Raw genomic sequence first — 19,749 nt, forward strand, 5'->3', positions numbered from 1 at the left:
AAAGTCTTCTAGAATAAGGAGACCAGCAATCTCTACATATTATGTTGTATACCTCCAAGAGTCTGACTTTGATGTTGGGCCTAAGGATGATCCAAGTGTGTTTTCACAAGCTATGAGTGGGGATAACTCCACATTGTGGTACGATGCCATGAAGGAAGAGATGGAATCCATGGCTAAAAACCAAGTTTGGGATCTCGTTGACTTACCAAAGGGAGTTGTAGCCATAGGCTGCAAATGAGTTTACAAAACCAAAAAGGATGTTTATGGTAATGTTAAACGATATAAGGCTAGACTTGTAGCTAAGGGTTTCACTCCAAAGGAAGGCATTGATTATCCCGAAACCTTCTCTCTAGTATCAAAGAAGGATTCATTTAGGATAATCATGGCATTAGTAACTCATTTTGACTTAGAGTTACACTAAATGGATGTGAAAACAGCCTTCCTGAATGGGGATCTTGAAGAAAAGATTTATATGAAACAACCTGAAGGCTTTGATGATGATAGCGATAGAGCTTGCAAGTTAAAAAAATCTATATATGGACTAAAACAGGCCTCCCGTCAATGGTATATTAAGTTTCACAAGATTATTACCTCATTTGGATTTATTGAGAACATTGTTGATCAATATATATACCTTAAGGTCAGTGGGAGTAAAGTGATATTTCTAGTCCTATATGTAGATGATATTTTACTTGCAAATAATGATTTAGGTTTGCTACACGAAACTAAGCATTTACTCTCTCAAAGTTTTGAAATGAAGGATTTGGATGAAGCCTCTTATGTCATTGACATAGAGATTCACAGAGACAGACAACATAAGATATTGAGACTGTCCCAGAAGGCCTACATTGAAAAGGTTTCAAAGAGATTCAGGATGAGTGACTGTAAGTCTAGTGTGAGACTTATCGCTAAAGGAGAAAGATTCAGTAAAGACCAGTGTCCCAAAAATAAATTGGAACAACAACAGATGAAAAGTATCCCATATGCATCTGCAGTAGGGAGCTTGATGTATGCTCAAGTCTGCACCAGACTTGACATTGCATTGGTGGTTGGAATGCTGGGACGGTACCAAAGTAATCCAGGATTAGAGCATTGGAAAGCTGCCAAAAGGGTCATGAGATACTTGCAAGGAACCAAAGGTTACTGATGTGCAAATTTTAATACTCTCAAGCGCACGAATCGTTTGCAATATAATGTATGTGCAAGTGCGAGATCGTATCCACAGTGAATTTTGTTGCAAAAAAATTAATTTATATTTAAACTAATTCTATTTTAACCTAGTTCCAATTTTTTGGGGTTTTGTGAGACAAAATAAAACAAAAGAAAAATTAATTTCTATTTAAACTAATTCTATTTTAACCTAGTTCCAAATTTTGTGAATAATGAAAAAAAAAAAAACGAAAGAAAATGTACTAAGGTTTTAGAATCCACACCCACCAAATCACAGTAACATATTCTCATGCTCGTCAATTCATATCCGAAGTTCTTACCGTAAAATCTTATGAATGTTCTACTATACTTCAAAAATTAATTAAATCATTCAATGAATCCGTTCTTTGCACAAATCACAAAAGATATCCGGTTTAAACCGAATCATCAAATGTATCCGTAGAACGAAACATAATGAATATCTAATGTTTTAATAAATGAAAAAAAATCCAAGCAATCAATTAAATGAGACTATTCTCAAATCATCACATGTATCCGGAAATCACAATAGATATCCAAAAAATCATCTCAATAATTGAAAAGAAGTAGAACATTGAAAATATTAAATCTAATGAAATCGGATAGCATAAATTCTCATGAAAATGTTGTTACTCTTCAAAAGTGAGGTTTCATCCTCACCTTAGTTGAAAAATTAGCTACGCATCACTAAAAAGAAAATACTAAATTTTATTAAGAACATAAAAATAAAAACTTACAAAGAATAAAAGCCAAAGAACCTAGCTGCATGCTATGTACAATGTTGGGATGTGTTATATGTGGTGCCTGGCAGTGGGTATTTATAGCAGAAGATTAAGTTAAACCCAATCCTAATAGGAGAAAAGAACGCTAGGGTTTAGGGCCATATTTTCAAAATGACACATCTACCCCTCAAAAATCCAATAAGAGAAAAGAATGCTAGGGTTTGGAGTGTTTGCAGCCACCAGTTATAAGGAAATTCGCGCTCTTATATTGCGGAGCATTTATGATGTAGCATACCTTTGAATTAGGAAAATTATATTTCACAATGATTTGTAGCATTTTGAATTATCTTTTCAACGCCGCTGATTTCACTTCAATCCGATACTTGAACTGAAAGTTATGGTCAAAATACTATTACTTGTGCAGAACCTGAAATTTAATCCAATCCGATTTTGATTTCCAAAATTTGCATTTTTTCTCTTTAAAACTACCATTTTCTCTCCATGATCTGCATAATACTAAAATACAAAAACTAATCAAAAACATTAAAAAATAACAAAGTTAAAGGTTTAACAAATGTGAATTAAGGGGTCCAAATATACAATATTTGGCACTCATCAGTTACAGTTTAACTTTCAAACACACTGATCGTTTGGAGGTCTTTGGGTATACAGATTCAGACTTTGCTGGATATGTAAATAACAGAAAGTCTACTTCATGATATATCTTTCTTCTTGCTGGAGGGACTATATCTTGAAAAAGCAGCAAGTAGACTATAGTTGCTACATCTACTATGGAGGCCGAGTTCATTGCATGCTATGAAGCCACTACACAAGCATTGTGGTTGAGAAACTTCATTGGTGGACTAAAGATTGTTGATTCAATAGCAAGACCCATTAAGATTTTTTGCGATAATTTTGCTGTAGTTTTCTTTTCTAAAAATAACAAAAGTGGAAGCAGAAGTAAGCACATCGACATCAAGTATCTTAGTGTTAGAGATAACATTAAGAGGCATGAAGTTTTCATTGAGCATATTAATACAGAATCAATGGTTGCGGATCCCATGACAAAAGGTTTACCGGTAAAATAGTTTAAAGGTCATGTGGACCATATAGGACTTGTTGATTCATTTTGTACTCAGTTTTGATCTATAGACATAAAGTTATTGTAATAAAGTTTATTATCCACATTTATTATTTTATCTATGAGAATAAATAAAGTTGGACCCGAATGACTTATAGGAAGTTCATTCATAAAACTTAACTATCCATAAGGTACTCACATAAAGAATGGTTTACATGGTGATATATGGAAGTGATGATCTAATTTTATAATGGTTTTACTGTCATAATTCGTGTGAAACATTTTTTATTTAAGTTGGAGGATTCCATAAGAGATTGACCAAACTAAAGAATCTAATACCATAAGGTCATGTGTCATAAAGGCCAAGTGGGAGAATGTAAGATATTATTCCCTTATGTGGCATTTATATCACATATTACGGTATTTATTATATTTTAATATAATGAATATAATATACGGTATTATGATTATGGTAATTTCTATTAATTTAGATTACCGTAATGGAATCGTTTAATTGATTTCATTAAATCAATTAATAAAATTGTTTCCTTGATGGGAGAAATAATATAGTATTTACCAATTTGAGGGTCTCTGACCTAGTTTATAAATTGAGTGTCTGTGTACACCATCAGTATAACCATAAAGCAAAAGACATAAGTTAGAAGATACTTCAAAATTTTTCTACAGAAGTTTTGAAGAAGCGTTTGAACAACAATAGTCGGAGGTAAGCCTAAACTTTATTCTATGTTATTTCCGCTGCGTATGTTAGGTTAAATAATATGTTAATTATTTTTAATAGTATAATTTAGAGATATGAGATGGGTCACATGTGAAATTCATCATTACTCTTTGTGCATAGACATTTCTGCATAGATAATGGCTAAGACTAGTCTTTGACGTGACATGAAGACTTAGATTAGTCAATCCCATTCCCGGCAGATAAAAGGCCATGCTTACACACGAAGACGAAGACCAGTCATCCTTTGATACACTGGGTGGATTAGTCAAGCCAGTAGGATATAACCATCACATGGGTGGAACCCATGTGAATAATTGGTGCGTAGAGAGTGCGTTATTGGTGTTTTTCTATCATTATTCTAATTATAAACACCAAAAGTCATGATGGGTGATGGGTGTAAAATCAATAGGGCAGTTCCAACTACTCCCAGCCTTTTCACCTTTTCACACTAAACAATTGTGTACGTACACCCGCGTGACATGCAATTTTTCAGAGTTAGCCGGTATGCTTTTAAAGTTTGATTATATTATATGTGGTTTATTTTCGTTCCCTTGGCGTTTTTGGTTGTGTGAACAAAAAGAAAAAAAGAAAGAAAGAATATTTGGAATTTTTTATTAATTCTTCATGGTTGTAAAGCTCAATGTACAAGACTAGGGGGAAAAAAAAGGTCATCGTACAATGTTGAACTTGACCAGAATAAATGATATATTTTGATGAATTTTGCAGTGTCTTCTGTTTGTTGTATACTTGTATTGTCTAAATATGATGTACTTATGACGTGTTACCGACATAATTTTAAGGCACAAATTAACTTCTTATGCCATGACAATACCCTCGAAAATGCCTCCTCGTTATTCCTTTTATCGGATCAAAGAGTCACTACAAAAATACAAGCATTTTGACGCGTGTCTACAGTACTCGTTACTGTAGACACGCGTCCAATTTGACAAGTGTCTTTGGAGACACGTGTCTAATTGTACAGCCGTCACAAATTGACACGTGTATTAAATACACGTGTCAAACTGTTTTTTTTTCAAATATAATTTTTTTTAATTAAATAGAATTTCAACAATTGGACACGCGTATTAAATACACGCGTCCAATTTGACACGTGTATTTAATACACGTGTCCAATTGGACACGTGTATTTAATACACGTGTCAAACTGTTATTTTTTTCCAAATATAATTTTTTTTAATTAAATAGAATTTCAACAATTAAACACGCGTATTAAATACACACGTTCAGTTTGACACGTGTATTTAATACACGTGTCCAATTGGACACGTGTATTAAATACACGTGTCAAACTGTTATTTTTTTTCCAAATATAATTTTTTTTTATTAAATAGAATTTCAACAATTAGACACGCGTATTAAATACGCGTGTCAAACTGTTATTTTTTTCAAATTTAATTTTTTTTATTAAATAGAATTTTAACAATTGGGGACGTGTATTTAAATACACGTCCCGAATTGGGCACGTGTACTGAGTACACGTGCCCAATTGTTTGGCCAGAACGTGTATATGTGTTTTTTCCTGCTTATATATATGTGTGTGTGTATATATATATATATATATATATATATATATATATATATATATATATATATATATATATATATATATAGATCGGAAATGGGTCTGCTGGGTAGCAGACCCATTTCCGATCTGAATTATCTCTCTCTCTCTCTCTCCCTCTCCGTCACAGCCGCGCCGGCCAGCTTCCGGCCACTGCGCATCAGCCCTTCCCGCCGGTGAGACGCCCTCTCTCCACCTTTCTCTGCTCGGTTCTCGGTCTCTCTCTCTCTCTCTCCCTCTCTCTCTCTCTCTCTCTCTCTCTCTCTCCCTCTCCGTCACAGCCGCAGCGGCCAGCTTCCGGCCACCGCGCATCCGCCCTTCCCGCCGGTGAGCCGCCCTCTCTCCAGCTCTCTCTGCTCGGTTCTCGGTCTCTCTCTCTCTATCTCTCTCTTCCTCTCTATCTCTTTCTCTCTCTCTCTCTACCTCTCTCTCTCTCTCTCTCTCTCTCTCTCTCTCTCTCTCTCTGTGTGTATCTCTCCCTCTCTCTGCCTCTCTCTCAGTATCTCTATGTCTCTCTCTCTACTCTCTCTCTCTCTCTCCCTATCTCTCTCTGCCTCCCTCTCTCTCTGGATCTCTACGTCTCTCTCTCTCTATGTTTTTTCCCGGTTGTTTTTTTTTGTATTTTTGTCGTCGAAAATAATAAAATTTGGAAAAAAAAAAACAAAAATTTATTAACCCAAATAAATTTAAATAAACAATAACAAAATTAAATTGAAAAAAAATTCCAAATTTAAGTTTTAAAAATTCAATTTTGATTTTTTTTTTAAAAAAAAAACGTTTTGACACGTGTATTTCAATACACGTGTCAAAATGTGCAATTAGAGTCTTACACATCTGACACGCGTCTTACGCGTGTCAAAATACTCGTGGCAAACATTTTGACACGTGTACAGTGCCGTACACGTGTCAAAATGCACGTGGCAATTTGACAAAAATTTTGTAGTGAGTATTATGCAAGGGTGAGAACTTAATTAGAAGAGAGACACAAACAAGGCAAGCCATGGCTTTACATGGAATGCTTTTGCAACAAAAATTGCTACTTGGGGCCTTAATTTTAGCAGCAACAGCCGCATCTCAACCCGATTCGAGCTGCAACAACACGTGTGAAAATTTTAGCAACCCTTAGTCCCTTACCCATTTGGAACAAGTGAGGGCTGTTACCTTGATCCATCTTTTCTCATCACTTGTAACGACTCGTCCGGGACTCCAAAACCATTTCTGCGCAGTAGTACTATAGATGTCCTCGACATATCATTATTGGATGGTGAACTGCTAGTCTCAAGCTTGGTAGCCCGTGCTTGCTACAATGAGTCGAGGCTCACTGTCGACTATCTAGAGACCGAGTTAACATTGTCAAAGTTTGTCATCTCATATACGAGGAACAAGTTCACTGTCGTCGGTTGCGACACTTATGCGTATATTAACGGTTATTTTGACGATTTGTTTCACGGTTCAGCGGTAAAAATATACAAGACTGTACTTGGGGCATACTGCGACCGCATTGACAATATGGTTAACAGGTCTTGCTATGGCCTTGGCTGTTCCCAGACTACCATCCCCGAAGGATTATGGGATTTTACTATTACTGTTAATAGCTACGATAACCACTCCACTATAGGCAGCTTCAACCCATGTGGTTTTGCTTTAATTTATAGTGGAAGCAGAAGCATACAACTTTTCCTCCATAGATCGATCTTCTACAATTGCAGAACAGAGTATGTTCCCGTGGTGCTTGATTGGGCAGTCGGAAATGAGACATGCGAATATGCTAAGGGAAATATGACAAGCTATGCATGTAAGGCGGAGTATAGTGAATGTTACAACTCCACCAACGGTACGGTGCTGGGTATCGTTGCAATTGCTTCCCTGGTTTTCAGGGGAACCCGTACCTCCCTCGTGGTTGCACAGGTAATTAAATACCTTTCGTTTGGTAAGCCTTTTTATTTTATTTATTTATTTTTCTAGATTTTGGCCGAGTTTAGTCGGCTAGAATTGTAATATTTGCACATCTATGTTATTACACGTTAATTAGTTATCGTTGGTAAATTTGCATAAACGTTGTATCGCTACCTTGTGACGGGCTGCAGTACTGTTGTGTTTTAGATATTGATGAGTGCAAAACTCGCCCAGAGAGCTGTGATAGTAAAACTCAAAAATGCAACAACATTCCTGGGGGTTTCTATTGTTCTTGTCTAGAAGGGTACCAAGACGATGGGAGCGGAACACGTTGTCGTGCTAAGACTACGGTTATCACTATTGCATTGGGTAAGTAATTAAGCCTTTCATTATTTATTTATTTTTCGTTTTGCTTGGTAATTTATTCAAGTACTCCACATATTATATCCCGTATATATGGGAGGGTTATTAGGGTGTTGAATTTCATATAAATTTAGTTAGCCTATGAGAAGAGAGTTTTGAAGCTCAGTTTTACCCGACACATAGGTTTCACGTCCTAAACTATGAATAAGATCTTCTTAATTTCAACTAAAATATACAGTATCTATTTCATAGTCAAGATTTAAAGTCCATAAATCTAACGGTATAGAAGATGTCAATGTTGACATGTCTTTTAAAATTTTTAAATAATGTAACATCATAATCCTGTTAAATGTATCAACTCTAAATTCTGACTATAAAATATATACTATTCATTTTAGATGAATTTGAGAGGATCCTTCTCCCTACAAAATGAGTTGAAGATAATACTATTTGGGATATATATAGGTCGATTTTATAGGATCAGGATCCTTTGAAATTGTAGATTCTAAAATTATGTGAATTCAGGTCGTTTCTTAAATCAAACGGTATGAAAAATGCTACCTATTAAAAATGTGATTTGTTACAGAGGCAGCAAAAAAAGAATTTTCTTTCCAGAATGTTTTTTCTTCACTTTTGAAGAGATGTTTATTATTTAGAAGGGATTTGATTCTTGTACAACACCAATACAACAACTGTACAACAACCCCTCACATGAGGGTGGGCCCCAGTATGTGGGATCCACCCTCATGTGAGGGATTGTTGTACAGTTGTTGTATTGGTGTTGTAAATCTAACATTTTTCTATTTAGAAAACCAAAATTCAACTTTTGGTTCAAAGCTTTTCTACAATATAAAGTTCATGAACCTGATGAAAATACAACACAATTAACACAGGAAGATTATGAATATCTCCTTCACAAGAAGAAACTTTATGTCAATATACTTTGTTTTTGATGAGATCCTGTTACTCTTGGAATTTAGTTCAGCGATTTAATTATTACAATGAATCATGTTAAGTTTTTAGAGTCAAAATACTAAAATCTCCTTAAGGAGTCGGGGTTGGCTGATACCGAGTGAACAACTTATTGGTAGGTATAGCTAATAGAACTTTTATTATTGGAAAGCATTAAAATTTTTAGGTGTGCCAACATTCGTATATATTATTTAGTTAGATGAGTCGATTCTCATCTTGTGTTTGAAAGTATTCTCACTTGGTCTTTCATTCTCTTTTTCATTTCGATCAATAATGAAAAATACGTTCTCTTGTAAACCTTTCCTCATTTATTTTTTTTTTTAATTTTTAATTTTTTATAAAAAAAAAAGGAGAGAAAAGACAAAAAGAATCTCTACTACTAATTTATTATTTATTTATTTTTTTTTTTAAAAAAAAACATATTTCGTATTTACAATTTTAAAAATAACAAAGATTAATAAAATATATAAAAAAAAAAGAAAAAGAAAAGAAAAAGAAAAAGGTCGCAAACCTATTCCAGCCGGCTTTTTTTGAGAAGGCGTTTTAAGGTAACTATGAGTCTTACTAGAAAAATAATTTTTGCACAACATTTTGGTATATAATATTTGTACACTAAGACACGTCGACGCGTCGTGTACTATTCAAAAACAGTAAAGGCTTTTTAGTAAATTTTTTTTTTTAAAAAAAAAAAATTAATTGACACGTGGCGGGGGGGGGGGGGGGAGGGGAAATGACTCACCCCATCACCACGTCTAAGACGCATCTTGCGTCAAAACAAGATGGCCAGAAGTGGCCCAGAACATTCTACAATAGAGTTAAAAAAAAAAAATTGATGAAAGGGCGAGAGATGCAGAGGACTACGACAGAGAGGGAGAGAAAGAGAAAGAGAGAGAGAGAGGTAGCTGATTTGAGTGAAGAACTCGGTCGTAGCTTGTCTTCTTTAGCTCATCAATGGCAAACGGAAATCAACAAGGTGAGGATTTAGCTTTCCATGTAAATTTGATTTACCCAATAATTGTAGAGCACGAAAATCATGTTAAAAAGTAGGATTATATTTAATTTTGATTTTATTGGGATGTTTTGGATCGGTTGAAGGATGGGTATGAATTTTTAGGTTTGTTTCTTTTGATTTTCTTATGTGTTTTCGGTGAATCGGTGATGGCAGATTAGTGTGTTATTGGATTTGAGTTTCAGTTGTTTTGGGGTTCCATTTGTTGTTGATTTTCTAACATGTTGATTTACAGCTAGAGTGAGGTTGATTTTGGGTATTAATTGATTAGAAATTCAGTTGTATGGGTAATGGTTTGATGGGTGTTTATGGCTATGGAGATTTTGATTGCTATGTTTTGGGTGGGTTTCTTTGATGAGTTTCGGTTGGAGAATATAATAAATTGTGGATATTTAATTTTACAAATTTGGGTTTGATTTGTATAGTAGTTGTGCCTTGATTTTTGAATAAAGGAAGAACCGATTATTTTAGAGAAGGGATGATGGCAGGCTGGTTGTTTTGAAAGCTTTGGAGTGATGGATGGGTGTGGGTCTGACTAGGGACTAGAGACAAGCAGGAAATTAATTTTAGGAATTTTATTCCTTAAAGAAAATATATATAGGTAGTGATATTTAATTATTTTGATTTTAGGAACGAGTGGCACTGGCTGAAGCATTGTAAAACATCGTAGTAGTGGTACAGGAGCTTCAGGTAAGTAGGACTGATTAATTAAGGATTTTATAAAAATAATACACCCAAAGTAAAGATTTTTAAAACAATATGTATTTGGGTGTATATACATGTGCATATGTTTTATGGTCATTGATTCTCAAAATAAATGAGAAATTTTGAATAAATCATGAAAATAATGAGTCGAGCTTTATTTTGATACTAATGATGCATAAATATAATATATGATATAGTGGTGCCAATGTTGAATGTATGTGTGGAATTTTATAAATGCAAATGACATTGATTAATCTGGTAAGGCATTGGCTTAACAATGTGACATGTGAATTTTATGATGAGATTTGAGATTTTGTTTTTAGAGAATGGAAATTGGCACTTTTTGTATGATTTTCTGAATTATTCGGTTATTTGTGAGCACGTTGACTAAGATTTGAAAACTCCCTATGACATCGTGAGATTTTAAGGTATGAGGGCGTCGAGAGTTTGGATTCTATAGGAATTGTGCAACTATGTATGCTCTGGGAGGGAGAGGCAACATAGAAATCGGTCACGGGTAAATTCCTCCGAAATTATATGGGCAGTCTGATGACTAGAGACAACTAAAAGGGTTGCTTCTTCTTGCCCAAGAAGAGGTCTTCGTCCCAATGGGGGCCACACAGCCCAGTCAAACGGGATGAAAACGTTTGACAACAAGTGTATGACATTTGGGAGATGGTTTTAATGTTTTTGAAGCATTGCATTATTTTATTGCTCACAGTGAAAATGATTATTCGTGTACAATGCATTTCACGGTTGTTGAACGCTACAGAAAGTATTTCATATCTTGTTTTGAAAAATATTGAGAATTGTTTTATTAAGTTTTGTGCATCATTCAAATTGGTAAATAGCTCGACATCACACCCTTGATTAGTTAATTCTACTTATTGAGGTTGCTCATTATATATTTATTTACACTTTTTCAAATGTACCAAAGACATTTGATGTTAGCTGTAGTGGAGAAGATTTGAGAAACTTGGAGTTTAGCAAGAGATTGCTTATTTTGTGAAGTGTTTGTTGGTATTTATTCTCAAATGCTCGACGTCCTCATACAAGTATTAGTATCGGTACCGAATTTATAAATCTCACTATGTCACAGAGAGCTTAAAATAATAATCAAGGTGCTCACAATAAATATTAATCATTCATAAATCATACATAAGGTGCCAATTTTCACTTCCTAAAAATTCAATATCATATTTTATCGCAAAAATATCACATGACACATTAGTAAGCCGATGCCTTTTCAAGATCAAATATACAATTCACACTTATAAAATTCAACATACATATTTTATGATAGCACCACTATATCAAATATCATATTATGTATCATCGTTATCAAAATATAGTTTGACTCACTAATCTCATGATTTATTTAAAATTACACATTTCTTTTGACAATCAATGAAAATAAGGTATATGCACATGTATATACACCCAAATAAATTTTATTTAAAAATATATATTTTATTTTAAAAATCCTTGTGATTGAGCATATTAATTTCATAAGAACCTTAATTAATCAGTTATACTTACCTTATTAAGCTCTTGCACTACTACCACGAGGATTTACCATGCCTCAATCAATGTCACTCATTCCTAAAAGCAAAGTAATTAAATATCGATACCTAAATCAAAATATATAAAAGCCACTTTTACAATTTTTTTTTTTTTTTTTTTTTGGTCTTTCTCTTTTGATCAAAAATCTAATCCAAATTTTGTATTTTTTTTTTTCCAAATTATTCTTTTCTAACTTACACGTACCCAACAAAGACACTTCTCTCTCTTTCTTCACTTTGCACCTGTTATCTTCTTTCATTCTTTTGTCTCTTTAGTTTTTTCTCATTGCTCATTTCTTACTGGCTATTGCCATCTTTTGTCTGTCCTCGATCTTAATTAAAATTTTCAACACCCAATAGTCCCATTGGAGATCGACAACACAGTAGCCCTTTCAGATAAGTCTCTTGTGTGCAACTCTTGTGCAAGAGACAAGAGACATAGAGTAGGTTCAACATGGGACCCATGTAGTGGGACCCACCAAGTGAGACCCACACTGTTGTGCAGGAATCATGTCTCTAGCCTTTTATACAACGAGTGAAAATCCCTTCTTTCTTTAGGTACGATGCAGTTCTCTCCACGACAGTGCTATCCAACATTTTTCCCTTCACCTGAAAATCTAAACGTGATGATACTTTGGGGGTTAAATATATTTTCCCTTTTCATATAAATAGCTACCGAGTGTAGAAGAAAGATTTTTAAAGCATTATGTTATTTATTTCAGAAGTTTGACCCTACGTTTTGGAATGGCGAACTTTTAATTGATGGTATTTTTATCATGCATTTCCATGTTTGGGATTATATGCCGTTGCGCTTATGAGAAACTAAAGTTATGTTTGGTACACATAATGATTCTTCTTCTTCTCCTTTTCTTCTTCATTTTTTTTTTTTTTTTTTCTCTAATGAAATAGAATAACTTTATGTTAGAGTATATAATAAGTATCTAATACTTAGATTATATTTCCTCATGATCAATGATAATGGATATTCAAGGCTATTTCATTCCACATTTTTTTTTTTTTCAATAAAAACTATTTATTTTGTTAATAAAATAACCATTCCACATACCAAACATAACGTCATAACCTTTTTTTTTTTTTGAAAGGAAACATAACGTCATAACCTAAGTATACAAACCTCGCCTTAACAGGCGGGTCAAATGTTATACTATTTGAAAGTGAATGCTTTCCGAATTACAAAGTCTAGCGTCAAATGGTGTTGGAGAATAGAGAGCCCCTTCTATGCGGATGCGATGTAAACTCACTTATTTACAGCATCCAATAAGAATTGACACATCAGCTTAAAACAAAGAGTAGAATAATCATGAAAACACTAGATTAACCAACCCAAGTTACCAACGTTTGTCCCTGCACCGTTGCCCATTTCAGAAACCACAAGATCCACCTATACCCACATCACCACGTCCCTTGATCGTGATTTCGTTGAGAAGCCACGCTCCCAAGGTTTTTCTCGGGAACCAAATAGATCGTAAGGAAAGAGTGAAAATGGGTTTTCGTAGGAAGAATAAATCACGAGTAAAAGTTTCGATTTTTGTGGCTTCTCAGAGGAATTTGTGGAATTCTACTGAATTTAACCTTGTTGCTCATATCTCCAAATGAATTTTTGGCCTGATATGCTTTCATCATATTGCCCACTAAAACCTGATAGTTGAATGTAAAATTGATCACAATGCGAAAAATCCTTGGTGGATAAACTAACAAAAGTAAATTCATCCCAAAGAGTTAATGCTAATAGGATGTTTGAAATCACAAGTAAAAAGGAAATCCTACCCGTAAAATCACCTGATCGTGATTTCTCTAAGAAGCCACGAAACCGTTTTCACTCTATCTCTACAATTTGTTTGGTTGCCAAGAAAATCCTTGGGAGCATGGCTTTATAGAAAAATCTTGATCGGGTGGTTTTATACATAAGAGGCGGGGCGGTGGCCTTTAGTTGAGTTCGGCAGCGGTGTTTGGCGGAGGAGGCGGGTCTTGGTGGATCCTGTGGTTTTTGGAATGGGCAACAGTGCATCTTCGAACCATGGGTTGGCTAATCCTGTATTTTCATGTATATCCTCTTTTGTGTTTCAAGCTAATGTGTCCAACTATTATTGGATGTTGTAAATAAGTGGGTTTACACTACATCCGGATTGAAGACTTGAAGTTATTCTCTGGAAGATAATCTTTCCGTTGGTCTGGGAAAGCTTACTCATCTTCCTAATTTCCGCCCATTAGTTTTGAACTTGAAGAAATGGTCACATGTTTTAGGCCCATGAATGATAGTTGGTCTCGTCCAGAATAATATGGATGGGCTGAGTAACATTCTTGCTGTTTCCAAAAGGATGCTTTTTTCTTGGTTGAAAACAGTGGTCGCGCGAAGGACAATGACTGGTGGCGGTTGGGACGACAGCCAGCAGTAGTGATTAGGCCAGACTATGGTCACGGGCTTGGGCTGAACGATGGTTGGTGTCTACACCGATGGATGTGACTGACCGGGCTGGACTATGGCTAGCAGACTTAGGCTGGATTGCATCAGTGCAATCAGCAACTGGATCGAACAAATGGTCAAGGATAATGGGCTAGACTATAGTCTTTAGACTTGCTTGATGTAAGAGCCTTATCAATAGAATAGACAAATACTTTATAATAGTCAAATTTGATTATTAAAAATTATTTTAAAATTACTATTTGATCAATTATGTGCCCAATAATAATTTTAAAAGTCATCTTATTTTTTTATGAACACTTAATATACATATAAAATTACTCCTAATGAGTGGCTTCAAAACTCTTTCTTCTCTATTTATCTAAAACTTCACAAAATCTGGTTATTATAATAAGTTTTACATTTTTGTTTTACTCAAGTTATTATAATAATCTGGTTAAAGAAAAAAAGTTAAAGGTATATTTTATTACTCAGTATATCGTGCATGGATTTCCAATGTAAAACACCTCTACTTCCCTAAAATTTTCAGATCAGCAACTTCGGTGATAATTTTAAGCCAAGGTTCACCTAATTTATTTTCTTTTTTCAAAATTCTCATAGATAATTACGATTTCATACAATTATGGCAACATCTTCATTAGGTATTTACTAAAAGGCCAGAAGGTTTTACACTCAACTAGTTGTGTAGAGGTTAATGGAATTTTTATATGTGGTCAAAATTTGAATGCTCATTTATGCCCACTCATTGATGACAAAGTGTTCCAAGTCTATAAATCATGTTCTCAATTTCTAAATCATTATAGTTTCAATAGAGGGAGAGATTTTGGAGTTATTTGTTCTCAGATAATGGAAGTACAAAAGGAAAAGCTTGATCGTCAAGTTAGGATTTTATTTTATTTTATTTTCTTATTTACAATTAAGACTTTATTTCATTTACTTACTAGGATTAGATTTGCTTTATTTATTTCTTTTCCTTACTGGAATTAGATTTGTTATTATTACTTGGACTAGGTTTACTATTATTACTATGAATAGGTTTACTATTACTACTAGGATTAAATTTACTTTCTTTACAAGTATTTCTTTTATATAAATAGGTTTGCTTATTATGTAAAAAAACTCAATCAATTGAATTATTATCAAATTAGAGACTTTTCTCTTAAATACTCTACGAAGTTTTATTTTTCTTTTAGTATGCGGACTTATTTTTATCTTTTTGGGTAGAAGACGAAGACGCTTCGTCTCCTTGCAGAATCAAAGACGCCGCTCTTTGATTAATTACCTTAGTCTTTTGCTACATTAGTTGGTATCAGAGTAGGCTTTATCTTGATCATGACCAATTAGCACAACGGTGACGACCTTCTCCAACAACGCCTGTTGTAGGGGAGAGGCTCTTTTGAGAGCCGAATTCATGGGTATTCAAGCTGGCGTTATCCGTATTCGATGGGCAACTTATACTACAATAACAGCTTCTATAACGACGTCTTTTTTGAGAGAGAGGTTGTTTCAGGTGCCAACTACCAGCGATATCAAACAATCAGAGGAACGATCACAGCAGACACTATATATAGAGTAATTGCAAGTGATACGTGAACTCTTGGACGATCTCATGCGAGTGGTGAGCAAACCCATTCAGTCTCACCGTATCTCAAGGGCTGAATTCCTGGAGTTAAAGCAAGAGACACAAGAAGTTTTCTGCAATATAAATGACGCTATCATTAGATTGATGAGACAACCTTTTGTAGACAAGTTCCTTGGCAATAATATAAGTTGTGTTCGATCTGTTTGTAACCATATTTATGAATCCCTGAATAGAAAACCTGTATATGAAGAGAATGTTAGTTACGGTAAAAAAGTGGAGTCGCTGTCAAAGAAACAATATGTGCAGAAACAATGACGCCAGAGAAACAACCATTGGTTCCAACTATTGTACTAGTGGAAGAATATCCACTACAAGCACAGCTCATCATGATCACCATAGAAATAAATTACAATGGTGATTCCTTCGAGAAAAACAATAAAGTTGAAGATGACATAAAAAAATATATATATATTTGGAGGAATTTTTATGGAAAGAGACGAAAAAGAAAAGTCGTGTCTTAGTGCTATATACGTAGATTTCTCCAAGTATTTTTCTCTAGAAGAGCCGCGCATGACATATCACAAAGAAACTCGAGGATGAATTTATTTCAAGTGGGGGTGTCTAATGTAGGACGGAATTTACAAACATTTTCGGTGAAAATGGAAATAGAAAAAATGTCAAAAATAATATTAGAGCAACGCCATTTAATTAGAAATTTACCTGTTCTCAGATAATGGAAGTACAAAAGAAAAAACTTGACCGTCAAGTCAGGATTTTATTTTATTTTATTTCCTTATTTACAATTAAGACTTTATTTTCTTTACTTACTAGGACTAGATTTGCCTTATTTATTTCTTTTTTTTACTATGTGATTAGATTTACTATTACTTCTAGGATTAGGTTTAGTATTGCTACTAGGAATAGGTTTACTATTACTACTAGGATTATGTTTACTTTCTTTACAAGTATTTCTCTTCTATAAATAGACTTGTTTATTATGTAAAAACTCAATTAATTGAATTATTATTAGATTACTGACTTATTTCTCAAATACTCTATGGAGTTTTATCTTTTTTTTAGCCTGCGGACTTATTTTTATCTTTTTGGGTAGAAGACAAAGATACTTCTCCTTTTATAATCAAAGACACTACTGTTTGATTAGTTACTTTAATCTTTCGCTATGTCAAAATCTCTAAGGAATTTAAACACCCACAGCTCCAAATTCTTAGCACTCTCTCTGTCCATATCCATTCGGTGCATCATTTTGCAAAACAAAGGGAAACCAAAATCTTCAGGAAATTCCAAAAGAAGACAACCCAAAATATAAACAACCGAAAATTTCCAAGATACAAGAAAATTCCAAAGAATTTCAAACACCCATTAACGGGAAAGAGAAATGGTCCAAAAGTGAGCAGAAAAATTTCCAACAACAAACATTCTATATGCAAGAAATCTAATAGAAGAAATGTATTTGAAAGTCTTTATATATACCTTCTTCAATCCTTCTAATTTTAGCACTCTCTTTCTCTCTCTTTGCTCTAATAGGGGTTAAAACGTGGGCCGATAATAGCCGTCTACGTCCACTAGTTATTCATATCTATCTGCTATCCACATATGCGAATGCGGGTGTAGTTAACAAAAATTACTATCCGCATATGCGGATATAGATATTGATGTTAGGATAATATATACGCACTCTCATTCTCTTTGTATATAATATAAATTTAATATATCTATTTAATTAAATCCACTAAATTAAACAATGTTGTTTTGGTGTTATCAATTACGCGAATAACGGTTTTTCAATATTTTTTCCCTTTACCAACAACATTTTTTCCCTTTACCAATAAGTATAAGATGAAAATTTCACAAGCGGCAAAATGATTAGCAATTATGATCTGAATAATATTGTTCAACTATGGTATAGATAATGCCCTTTTGTATTTACTCTTAAGCATGAATTACAATTTTAAGGCCCAAAACACCCATTACCTCATATGTGCATAGTGGATGATAATTGCAATAACCGCACAGATACGGATACCTAAAAGTGATAACCATATTATGCAGATGCAGATATTTTCAGCCATAATATATGCTACGAGAGTTTGATTTTCGGCGGGGGATGAGTCATCAGTCACCACCACACGTTAGGTCTATATATATATATATATATATATATATATATATATATATATATTTTTTTTTTTTTTTAAAAAAAATGCTACGAGAGTTTGATTTTCGGCGTGGGATGAGTCATCGGTCACCACCACACGTTAGGTCTATATATATATATATATATATATATATATATATATATATTTAAAAAAAAAATCTAAAATCACCAAAAAGACCTTGGCTAATCTGGATATTATATTACACAAAGAAGATTCAAGAGTACCTCTAGTCTCTAGACAGTATAACTGACAAAGATATTCATGAGGAACAACACAAGGAAACAAAGGATGAAGATAATTCATGATCTGCACCAATCTGCATGCATTAAAGTTTCCTTTTTCTGCTGCTCCTCTTTTATGCATGAAATTAATTAAGACGTCACCAATTTGCTCCTAAAACGGAGCTAGTCTCAATATATAGCAGAAATGAAGTCCGATTGCCAAGTACCTCGCTCGATCTTATGGTCAACATTAGCGTGTGAATATATATTTATATTTATTTGTTTACTCAATCGAGTTATATATGAAAATAGTTGTTCAATCACCATCGTAGCTGGGCGACTTTGGCTTAGCTAATTAGTCTTCAAGATTTGTTATATTTTGTATTCAAACAATTAATATATTTGCTCTCAATGATAGGGAAAGGATTTTTAATGTAATTAGTATATTTGCTCTCAATTAATTAGATTCAACAGGTGGAGCTGGTGGGAAGGAGATGCTCTCTAGGTGATGCAAGCCCTGAGGAAGAAAGGTTGTGACTTGAGTAAATATGGCCATATTATCGAAGAGGTTTGGAGGGTATTAAATGGATTCGATCTGTCAGTGGAAAGTCTCTAATATCTGGCGAAATGTCAATGAGGCTGCCCACAGACTTGCGAATGAAGCACTCATTCTTAGTGAAAGAATGAATTTGGTCTTGAGAATTTTCCTCTGGTCTTTTTCACGTACGTATAACGTTATGCTTAAATTGATAATATATAATGAAAGCGAATCTACTTTAAAAAATAAAAAATAAAAAGTAAAAAAAAATAAAAAAAAATAAAAGTCATACCCGGTGCATCCATTGGCCGGGTCTTCCGCCCATATGCCTATAAGAATCTCATATCTATATATTATATATGCCAGTTTTACAGACTTAAATCCTCGATCTTCTCAGAAATAGTGGGGGCACTAGGGGGCCTGGGGGCTATGGGTTTCCATCTGAAGACTAGTTTTAAGAATTATCATAACGTAATGTTCAAAAAAAAAAAAGATTATCATAACGTACATGCTGTCTTGGTCACCTATATATATATCGGCATTTTCTGTAAAATGCCACGGTAGGTGATTGTTATAAAGTAACTAATTATTTAGGGATGTTACAGGAAAACACCATTATGAGTCAATTTCCGCGCGTTCTCACAAAAACGCCACTAAATTAATAGTGGCATTTGGACAACGCTAGTAAAAAAGCGCTGCAATATATTTGTCTAAATTTAATAACGTTTTCTAGAAAATTAATGCCACTAAATTTACAAAAATTAGCGATTTTTTTTTTTCTTTTTAGGAAAAAAAAAATCCGCTAATTGATAAAATAGTGGTGGTTCATATATAAAAACACCATAAAATTGATAATTGGCAGCATTTTGTTTTCTACCGCCGCTAAAACCCAGATCTTTTGTAGTTATACAAATTTTACTTTTTTGCTGCTCCTATTTTATACATGAAATTTAAGAGGTCACCAATTAA

General features: G+C 34.0%; 1 protein-coding gene across 1 annotated transcript; it reads left to right on the forward strand.

Moving 5' to 3' along the window:
- Positions 1-2,701: 2,701 nt before the first annotated feature.
- On the forward strand, positions 2,702-11,059 carry LOC133865710 (wall-associated receptor kinase 2-like). Its single transcript, XM_062302156.1, has 4 exons — positions 2,702-2,830; positions 6,429-7,220; positions 7,416-7,577; positions 10,686-11,059. Exons 1-3 carry the CDS (start codon positions 2,702-2,704, stop codon positions 7,506-7,508), a joined length of 1,014 nt encoding a protein of 337 aa, XP_062158140.1. The 3' UTR covers positions 7,509-7,577; positions 10,686-11,059.
- The last annotated feature ends 8,690 nt before the right edge of the window (positions 11,060-19,749 follow it).

The sequence above is a fragment of the Alnus glutinosa genome, chromosome 4 (assembly GCF_958979055.1).
Source record: "Alnus glutinosa chromosome 4, dhAlnGlut1.1, whole genome shotgun sequence".
Lineage (NCBI taxonomy): Eukaryota > Viridiplantae > Streptophyta > Magnoliopsida > Fagales > Betulaceae > Alnus > Alnus glutinosa.

Excerpts from the sequence above, each read along its gene's own strand:
- LOC133865710 (XM_062302156.1), top strand. The coding sequence starts at position 2,702 with ATGGAGGCCGAGTTCATTGCATGCTATGAAGCCACTACACAAGCATTG. Across the intron at positions 2,831-6,428 it reads TTTTTTGCGATAATTTTGCT|CAACCCTTAGTCCCTTACCC; the intron begins GTAGTTTTCTTT and ends TGAAAATTTTAG. Across the intron at positions 7,221-7,415 it reads CCTCCCTCGTGGTTGCACAG|ATATTGATGAGTGCAAAACT; the intron begins GTAATTAAATAC and ends GTTGTGTTTTAG.